General features: G+C 53.9%; 1 protein-coding gene across 1 annotated transcript; it reads left to right on the top strand.

Moving 5' to 3' along the window:
* The first annotated feature begins 38 nt into the window (after nucleotides 1-38).
* NAGA (alpha-N-acetylgalactosaminidase) lies at nucleotides 39-10,219 on the top strand. Its single transcript, XM_017645287.3, has 10 exons — nucleotides 39-183; nucleotides 594-686; nucleotides 1,496-1,631; nucleotides 2,455-2,626; nucleotides 3,099-3,276; nucleotides 3,619-3,713; nucleotides 4,458-4,619; nucleotides 5,889-6,089; nucleotides 7,179-7,322; nucleotides 7,795-10,219. The coding sequence occupies exons 2-10, from the start codon at nucleotides 671-673 to the stop codon at nucleotides 7,927-7,929; spliced, it is 1,239 nt and encodes a 412-aa protein (XP_017500776.1). The 5' UTR covers nucleotides 39-183; nucleotides 594-670; the 3' UTR covers nucleotides 7,930-10,219.
* The last annotated feature ends 13 nt before the right edge of the window (nucleotides 10,220-10,232 follow it).

Below are 10,232 nucleotides of genomic sequence, written 5' to 3'. Positions count from 1 at the left end.
CGCTGCTCGGGGGATTCTGATAGGTTCTGTTCGGGAAGGTTGGCCGCCACCAGGCCCCGCCCCCTATGGAACGTAGACGGCGAGTCAGGTGACTGCCGCACTCCGCTGCTCCGCAGGCAGAAACCCGCGGCAGTTCTGAGCTCGTCAGAAGGGATCTCCGCCGGTCGGTAAGAGTTCACTCAGGTGAGTTCGGGGTCCGGGTAGGTCCTCGCCCTGGGATGCTGAGCCTGCGGTTCTTAGGGCCCGGGGGCGGCAGTCAGACCCCATTGGGCGTCCACAACCTGTGCTGGCTTGGTGACGGCTTGGTGCCTCGGTTCTTTATGGGCGTCCTCGAGACGATCAATGGCCCCGGCCGGGCGGAGGCCACCCTTGGCGCTCGGGGTTTCCAACTGCGGAGGGTGTGGGTGTCTAATGTCGAAGACACCTCGTTGGTATTTCTGAAGGAAGAAGCCAGGGTCCGGGAAGTGCTGGCTGGTGTAGGACGTGGGAGCTGTGGGAGCTTGGGGACCTGGTGTGGAATCCACGAACCAAGGTTAAGAGCGGCAGGGCTAGGCAGGCATTAGTGACCCCAGTGTTTTTCCAACGTTCCGTAGCTTCCAAAGCCCAACATACAAGGCTGGTATAAGGAGAGCAGATCTGGTCAAGTCGCTGAGACGCTGAGCAGAGAGTAATGTTGCTGAAGACAGGTACATACACGGGGTCGGAGGGTGGCTTTGGGAGGGTAGGTGACCAGTTGGGGGTGGGGGCTATCTGAAGGAAGTTCCAGCCCTGTGGTGTCTGGGCCTTCTTCCCTGATGAAAGTGGGGAGACATGTTCCTCTTATTCTTGGAGTTGGGCAGAGAAAGGAGGAGCCACTCCCCACCTAGGAATCAGTTCTCCTCCAAAGGGGATTCCTCCTTTCCCATCCCCTTCTCTGTGAAAGTGCAGAGGCCGTATCTTATGTGCCATCACCACGTGCTAAGAGCAGCCCTGTAAAGCTGGTACAGTGACTCCATCTTACAGATAACAGAACAGGCCCGAGAGGGAAGGAGCTCACTCAGGTGAGCTGTTTAGGTGCAGGTCCAACCTGGCCGGCCCCTTAACCCTTCTGAGGCCTCTTGGAGGTCTGTAGTAAAGCCCTGGCTGGGACTCGAGAGACCTGGAATTTGGCAGGAGTGTACTCTCAAGTAGTTCTGTGCGAATGGTCATGGGGTCAGGGGACGAAAAAGGATATGACCACAGGTGTTAGTTTTTGCTGATTCCAGCACTGCAGTGACAATAGCAAGGGAGGACCCAGGCCTCAAACACAGTGCCCTGTCCCAGGCACCATCTGCCCACTCGCTGCACTGCATGAGACAGCAGTTGCAGGAAGAGCCAATTCCACGTTAAGCCCAAGCCCAGTTCCCCTAATGTGCAGGCTGGCAACCTCTGTAGGACTGAACAGCATACGGATGGGGTGCAGTGAGAGCTGGGGTTATGGGAGCCACTCAAAGTCATCCCTCTAACCCCCCTACAGTGCTCTTGCTGGCTTTGGTGAGCCAGGTCCTAGTGCTGGAGAATGGGCTCCTGCGAAAGCCTCCCATGGGCTGGCTGGCCTGGGAACGCTTCCGCTGCAACACCGACTGTGATGAGGACCCAAAGAACTGCATCAGGTGAGTAAGGTCTGAGCAGCCTGACAGACCTTGCCCAGGGCTCTGCTGAGTGGAGTAAGGAGTGGAGGGTCAACTAGAAAAGAAGATAGAGTCAGATGCCCCTTCCCATCCTAGACAGAAGGCAGCCAGAGGTGACTTTTGAGCCATCTGACAGCCTCACTACCTGCTTGGGAGTATTACTCTGTGGGAGTATAAGGCCTGTAGGGCAAGGACCTTGTGATGGACACAGCTCTTGAGATAATTTATAATCAAAACTGGAGATTATTGAACCTGAGCTAACTGATAAGGCCAAGCTAGACTTGCCATCCCCTTTTCCCTGAAAGTGCAGAGACCATATCTTATCAACATGTGTTAAGAACAGCCCTGTAAAGTTGGTACAGTAACTCCATCTTACAGATAATGAAACTGAGGCCTGAGAGAAAGAGTTCACCCAGGTGAGCTGACTAGGTGCAGGTCCAGCCTGGCTGACCCCTAATCCCCTCCAAGGCCTCTCAGAGGTCTGTAGTAGAGCCCTGGGTTCTAAGCCTTGCAGCTAACTGGTAAGGTCAAGCTAGACCTACACATTTTCCCTGGCCCAGACCTGCCCCTTTGTTTTGGAGGCCAGGTCATTCCTTCACTCTATGCTGCTTATGGCTCGTGAAACAATCCCTGGTATCATTACATTTGTTACCTGGTTAAGTTCAGCTGACAGCAAGGCCAGGGTTCTCATAGTTTGGATTCACATGCAAAGCAGCTAAGAAGTCTGAAAAGCTCTGAGGAACAGGGTGGGAGTTGGGGCCCCCTTCATACCCACTGAGCTGCCCCATTCTCTGTCCCTTGCCAGTGAGCGGCTCTTCTTGGAGATGGCTGACCGGCTGGCACAGGATGGATGGAGGGACCTGGGCTACATATATCTTAACATTGATGACTGCTGGATTGGTGGGCGTGATGCCACAGGCCGCCTGGTGCCTGATCCCAAGCGCTTCCCTCATGGCATTGCCTTCCTAGCTGACTACGTGAGCCCCACATCAACCCTGCCCTTTGGCCAGTGGCCACCCCACCCTGCATAGGGCTCATTTCCACAATCCCTGCTTGAGAACTCACAGTCTAGTGGGGGACAGATAAGTGAACAGCTAGTTTGGCCCATTGTGGTGGGTGAGAGCCAGAAAGGGATTATTATCCAGCCTGGGAGTTCAGGAAGTTTGTCCAGAAGAGGCAGTTCTTGAACTGATACAAGAGAGAGATGACATCAAAACAGAGGAGATAGCAGAGGCAAGGGCTTAGAGGTCAGAAACAGCCCATGGGAGGTGTTTTGTTGGAAGGAGGGGAAGGAACATAGTTGGCAGAGGCCAGGCCAGCAAGGTGAGACCCTTTTCTATGGGCAGTGGGGAGCCATTGAAGGTTTTAATGGGGCCTGGTCAGATGTTCCTGTGAGGCTTCTCCCTGAGGGTGTTAACTGACCCCACTGTGTCCTCAACCCCCCAATAGGCTCACTCCCTGGGCCTGAAGCTGGGCATCTATGAGGACATGGGCAACTTCACCTGCATGGGTTACCCAGGTATCACACTGGACAAGGTGGTCCAGGATGCTCAAACCTTTGCCGACTGGAAGGTGGACATGCTGAAGTTGGATGGCTGCTTCTCAACCTCCGAGGAACGGGCCAAGGGTGGGTCCCATAGCTAACCAGGAGCCATCAGGTAGACAGAGGGGTGCCCATGGAAGGCCCACAGGTGCCCACCTGGCTGAGCTTGTCTGTCTGTGTGGCCCCTAGGGGGAAGTGTTTCCCAGTTCCCCTCAACCAGGAGTTGGGGGGATCTTGGCTCCCAGGTTCCCTAAAGGTTGGCACCATGCCCCATCCAGGAACGGTTTGCAACTGTGGATATAGGGGGCTGCATTGCCTCTTTTGAGTCTCAGTTTCCTCAATTTGGTGGCAGAAGGTTTGGGCTGAGGCCCTAGATTTCCTCCTGTGCCTCCTCAGTCCTAAAACATGGGTGTTTGACTGCTCCAGGGTACCCCAGTATGGCTGCTGCCCTGAATGCCACAGGCCGCCCCATCGCCTTATCCTGCAGTTGGCCAGCCTATGAAGGGGGCCTCCCTCCCAAGGTAAGCCATTCCCTGCACCTGCCTGGTAGTGCTTCCCACACCCAGGCCTCCTCGCCTCCTGTGCCGTCGGGCGGCTCTTGGCAGTTGCCCATGTGCTGATTTATAGGTTTATGAGAGGGTCTCAAGTACCCCGGAGGGGCCTGCGCCAGCCCCGAGCCTTGAGAGAGGAGTCAGGTAGATTGAAGGGATGGGCATCTGTGGCATGGGAACCATGTGTCATGTGCCAACACACACCAACCAGCAAGCAGTCAGAGTCCTGGGTTGTACTGAGCGGGCCAGGAGATCCAGAAGGCTGGTGGGACCAGGCAGGTAGAGCAGAGCCTCTGAAAGGCCTTGTGGGCACCTCACCAGGGGCCCCTCAGCACCAAGGACACTAGGAAGGGTAGGATCAGACTTGCACACTTGAGGAGGAAAGCTGACAGATGGCAGGAACTCTGAGAGAACACAGGGTGGGTGTGCAGTCGGGAAGGTTGTGGGCACACCAGCCTGGATCGTACCCTGACCTTGGCCCCGGCTGGCATGACAGGGCAGGGAGGCTTCTGGCACCAGCACACGTGGAAGGGAGGCCTGGGCAGCCCCAGAACAGGGCCGTTCTCTCTGAGGCCTTCCTCACCGTGATCAGTTTCAAGGCCTGTTCTCTTCCCTTCCCCACCCTCTGTGTCTCCTGCTGAGGCTCCCCAGCTCCTGGGTGGGCCTCTGGGTGGCAGATGAGTGGTGTTGGAGTCTGCCTTCCTTCACATCCAGGTGAACTACAGTCTGCTGGCAGACATCTGCAACCTGTGGCGCAACTACGATGACATCCAGGACTCCTGGAGCAGCGTGCTGTCCGTCCTGGACTGGTTTGTGCGCTACCAGGACATACTGCAGCCTGTGGCAGGCCCTGGGCACTGGAACGACCCAGACATGGTACTAGTACCAAGGGGGGTGGCCCCCTGCCCATGACGGACCTGCTCCCATCGCCCTGTGCTTTCTTCCTGGATACCTTCTGCCAGGTTCTAGATTAGTGTCTCTGAAATGTGTCCTTGAACCAGCTACATTATAGTTGCCTTGGGAACTTCTTTACAATTCTGTTCCCAGGGCCCCACCCCCACTTTGCGGATCAGAATGTTTGGGGAGGGCCTGAATGCCCATTGTTAACAATCTTCCCAGGCAATTCCGATGTTTCTGGAAACTTGAGAACTTGGTCTGTAGTGACTCTGGTGAGACATTATTCCTCCTCAGAATGCTGATCATGAATAATCCACACTTGCCATTCCCTCCCTAGACATTCCTAGCCAGGTCTGTGTCTGACCCTGTTCTCAGTGCCCTGTACCCTGTTACATTTTGTGCAAAGCCTCCACAGGCCAAACTGGCCCCTCAAACCTACCTCACTGAGTGGTACTTAACATTTCTTGACAATTTGTCTTATGGTTTTAAACTATCTCTTCATTTAGTCAATCAGCATTCACAACCAATGGTGATTTTAATAGTTACAAATAACTAGGCCAGAATGGGGAGGCACCAGCAGAAACAGAAATTGGTCTGCTTGACAGTTCTAGCTCCAGCTGTGCTACTTATCTTGGGCAAGCAACTGAATTTTTTTTCTGGCTCAGTTTTTCAATTGGAAAATGCAAATAATAATAGTAGCTACCTTAGGGTTAAATGGATGACCCCATAAAATGTTTGGCAGAGTTCGGCACATATATAATGCTTAAATTGGTATCATTAAGTACATAATTACGTGTAAGCAATGATCTCTTGTGTCTCTTCTGTGGATTGAATCCCCATTGGTCCAGTTCTCTGTGCTTATGGCATGTGGGTGGATAGTGGCAGGAGTAGCGACTCTATCCAGGTCTGGTTTCCCACCCCTGCTACCCTGGTTGTATTTCTTGACTTGCATGTTCCAGTTTATAAATGCTTTTTGGCAGCAGGATCCCACTGGATTGTCTGAACAAGCTGGGGTACAGCCAGGGCTGATTACCACCCCCATATTCTTGGTGAAGGCTGAGGCTTAGATGGGAAGTGACTTGACTCATACCAAGGCCACACTGCTAGGGAATGGCGTTCACGGAACTAGGCCCCACAGGTGGCCATCCTCTCCCATCTCTGACTTGCCTCAGCTACAAGTTTAGGTTTGCTCCCCATACCCACCTCCCTGAAGGGGCACAGCTGACTGCTTCTCTCTTCTACCCCCAGCTGCTAATTGGGAACTTTGGCCTCAGCTTTGAGCAAGCCCGAGCCCAGATGGCCCTATGGACAGTGCTGGCAGCCCCCCTCTTCATGTCCACTGACCTGCGTACGATCTCTGCCCAGAACATGGACATTCTGCAGAATCCACTTATGATCAAAATCAACCAGGATCCCTTAGGCATCCAAGGACGCAGAGTTCTCAAGGAGGTGTGGAGAGGGAGGGGACGGGAGGCTGAGGGACTGGGCTTCCCCTAGAACAAGGCTGCAAGCCTAAAGGTCATGGTGGGGGGTGGAGGGGTAGGCTTGGGCTCTGCTCAGCAGCCCCTCCCCGTTGCATTCAGCCAAGGACTACTGGGAGCTGCTCTCACTGTCCCCCACTTGCCCGGGTGAGAGCAGAGCCAGAGCAAGACAGCTCATATGATTTGGGTAAAGGAGATATCACCACACAAGTGTACACGGGAAAGGTGAGGCCCCTCGGCTGCGAAGTACAGGACTTCTGCACACGTCTGTGATGTCCAGCAGACAACTAGGGCTTCCCTCCAGAGTCGAGGAGTTGTTGAAGCCAAGGAATACAACTCTTCTGAGTACTATCATTTGCTATGTATACCTACTGGGAGCCAGGCATTCTAGCTAGATTTTCTCAGAAGGTAAATACTCCCTCCGTTTTACAGATGAATAAACAGACTTGAGGAGTCTAAGTAACTTTAGCCCAAGGTCACACAATTGGTAAGTGGCACTTGACTCCAAGTGTTGCCTCGAAGCTTGTGCTCTGCACAGATCCTTGCCTCTCGAGTAAAAACAAAGCTGTACAACTATAGAAGACACCTGTGGGACTAGTGGTGCCCAGAGGAGATGACTAATCTTTGCCAGAGGAGCGGCTGCTGCAGCCAGGCCCGGGGCCTTATGGAGGTTGAGGGCTCACCCCGCTGGCCCCTAAGGGCGGAGTTCATCATTCTCAGTGGCGGTGCCCTCTCCAGTGCCAGCAGCTTCCATGTGTGCCCCTCCTGTTATCCTGTAGGCTCTCTGAGGCAGGACCTCATGAAGCATTTGTCTCTGTGTCCTAACATGGGGCCTGGCACAGAGTAAGTGTTGGGGAGCATCAGCTGAGTCGGGAAGGAAGGAAGGGAAGTGGAGTTTAGTAAGTTAGGGTGCTGGAGGGCTGTGGGATGCCCCCAGGCTTCTGCCTGACAAGGAATTACGGTCTCGGGGGACCTGCACCTCGAGGGAGGGCTGGGAATGGGACTTCAGGGCCCGCCTGAGCAGGGACCCAAGCCAGCAGCCACCTCCTGTGCCCAGGAGAGGTCTCACATCGAAGTGTTCGTGCGGCCCCTGGCCGACGAGGCCTGCGCCATAGTCTTCTTCAGCCGCAGGACCGACCTGCCTCATCGCTACCGCTGTTCCCTCGCCAAGCTGAACCTCCACAGCTCCAGCACGTATGAGGTGAGCGCTCTGCTCGGGGCTTCGGGCCTCCCTGGAAGGGTGTTGCTGGCTGGTCCTCTCACACATGGCCTTCCTAAGCTGTGGGCCTCCTGTCCTCCGGCCAGCGCCCGTGGGGCAGCTGCAGGCGCTGAGGGTGGTGGCTGGTGGTGTTCTCTGCACCGCTGGTTTCACGCAGCGCACACGGAACTACTGCACCAGTGAGTCCCGCACTTCGAGGCGGTGTGCTGCCCCTCACTGGCCAGCCCTTGCTGGCATTTCCTTCAGGTCCTCTACGGGCTGGGTCTTTTGCCACTGCCTACTTGGGGGCATCTGTTGGCTTTGCTAGTAGAGGAGGGATGAGAGAGTCAGGGCTCCCACTTCTGTAGGATACACTGAAGGCCAACACAAGCCCAAATCCAGGCTTTTACATGCTCTGAGGGGGTCTCAGTGCAGCCATTCTTACAGTGGCATTGGTGATGTTCCTCCCCTGCAGGCCCAGAACGTCTACACGGGTGATGTCATCAGTGGCCTCCAAGATAAAACCACCTTCACGGTGATCATCAACCCTTCGGGGGTGGTGATGTGGTACCTGTATCCCATCAGTAAACTGGGGCTGCCCCAGCAATGAGCTGGGACATGTGACAGGCTCTGGTGGCACCACCGAGCCCAGACCATGGAGCTCCCATGGGCTGAGGGCCAGTAGCGGGGTTCTCTGCTACCCAGGCCTGCTCAGCTACTTGACCCCATCAGACCCAAAGTGCAATCTCAGGGCCTGGTTCCATGCCCTGCTCAAGCGTGAACCCTCTTGGAAACTTGACTTGGGGCCATTTCCTGTGGCCTTTCTGGCTTCTACCTCATCTGCACAGCCCCACAGATATTAACTGAAGAACCCCACGAGCCTCCTGAGCCCCCACTGGCAAGAATGCTGATACCTGTCAAGACACCAGTCTCTTGTCTTTTTTGTTGACTCTGAAATCGGGATTTGTTTCATATAATTCGGAATGACCTCTCTCATGAATTGTGTGATTGTCTTTCCTGCCTGGAGAAGGCCTTGCTGGCTGACACCTCCTAGAAGTAACCTTTGTTCCCTCAGGTTACCAATAAAGCTGTTCTTTAGTCAGATAGTTGTAATATGGACCTGGGGTCACAGGCACCTTCAGTTAGGGACTCCGTGTGGCAGTACACAGGGTCCTGGTTTCAAATTCGGCCTCACATTGAAGATGTGTGGCAACTTCTAGCCCTTTGTTTTCCAAGGTGACGTGCAGATTTATTTTCTAGACATTCCAGACTTGCCTCTCACTAGGAAGCCATTCTTGTTCCGCCAAAATGGTGGTGGTAAGAGCACAGTGGGGCAGAGTAGCGATGTTCTCAGATCCTCTTTGTCTTGTGCTCCCCTCCCCATTCTGTTCAGATGTTACGGGGTCTACTGGCCACTGGCCACTACACTCACCAGCCCCCTGCTGCACAGTGAAAGGCCCTGATGTGCTAAGGAACTTTGTGTTACTGTCTTGGGCACCGTTCAGCTCTTCTCCCCGTGATGACAGCTTCACTCACTGGGACTGTGGCTGGGTGTGTGGGGTGGGGTCAGCTCTGCCATCCTCCCTCAGGGGCCCTACAGCTTGTCCTCTGCCAAGCTGTCCCCACCAGCTCCTCCTTTAGTTACTCCTCTCCTACGCAGGCTGCAGAGCAGGTTCGCATCCCCCAGATGGGTCCAAAGACAAGTCCAGGGGCTCTTTGTGTCTTGAAATATATTTCCTGTTTCTCCTCCTGGGTGAAGTCAAAGAATGGCAGGTTTTGACTGCCTTTCTTTGGCTCCCATTTCTCACACCCTTTCCCTACAGCTGAGGCCACAGGGCACCTGTCTTCCCTGGTGACTCTTCTCCCCGTTTGTAAAGCAAAGCAGGCTAGGTAGTTTTCCCTTGGGCCTTGAATGTGGGAGCGCCCAGTGCCCCGGGCCTTGGCTGGCCTGGCCTGTGGAAACTCTTGCAGGTGGATCTCTCACACACCCGCCCTCGGGATGTGAAGTCCTTGTATTTAGAATATGGTGTAAAGAACTTAAACATTTTATAGTGCCCTTTATATCACCGGAGCTTCACTGGCTTAGTCCGGAGTCATCAGAGAAAGCTCCCTTTTTCCGGTTGGTGGTCTTGAGACTATGGGCCCCTCAGGAGGACAGGACTTGCCTCATCCCAGGCCTCCGCTCTTGGAGGCCCATCACCCTGAGCATACATAGCTCCGGCTTTGGGTCTTGGTCATAGTGCTGTTCAAGTCAAACAGAAGGTCTCAGGACAGAGCACTTTATTTTGCCAGTCCCAGGAAAGAAGTCTTTCCCACCACCCTGGGATGGGGTTGAGTACAGTGGTTTAGACCATGGAATCGGGAGCTGCAGCTAGGGAGCAGCCTGGGCTTGGCAGTCGGTCCAGACCCAGAGACGGTTACATGTCTTTACTTGCCATATAATTTGTTCCTTTATCACGGGGGTGCCTGATTGATTCTTTCTCTCTAGCCTTTGGTCTCTCACCACCCACACCCTGCCTATCTTCTACCTAAGGTCAGTCAGGGATTCAATTTTTTTTCCCAGTTCAAGGCAGCCTTGTTTGGACCCAAGGGTCTCCTTCCTCTTTTTAAAAACATTATAGAAAATTTTCAAGCACAAAAATAAAATTGGAAGTGAACCTCCATGTACCCATCACCCAGCTCCAACAACTATCAGCATGTGCCGTTATTTCCTGCCTCTCCTCCCGCACCTCCTCTCCCTGCATGTGAGCTGAAGCGTTTGAAAAAAAAGAAAAGCAAACTCTGAATGCCACTATGTAGCTCTAACAGACGGGATGGACATATATTATATCTATATCTTACATATATATCCTAAATGCAATTTTCCTATCAGAATAAAAATTTTAATAATCTGCTAACAAGTCTGCTCAGTTT

This window comes from Manis javanica, chromosome 10 (genome assembly GCF_040802235.1).
Source record: "Manis javanica isolate MJ-LG chromosome 10, MJ_LKY, whole genome shotgun sequence".
NCBI classification, from domain to species: Eukaryota; Metazoa; Chordata; class Mammalia; order Pholidota; family Manidae; genus Manis; species Manis javanica.
This window is presented reverse-complemented; position numbering and strand designations above follow the sequence as displayed.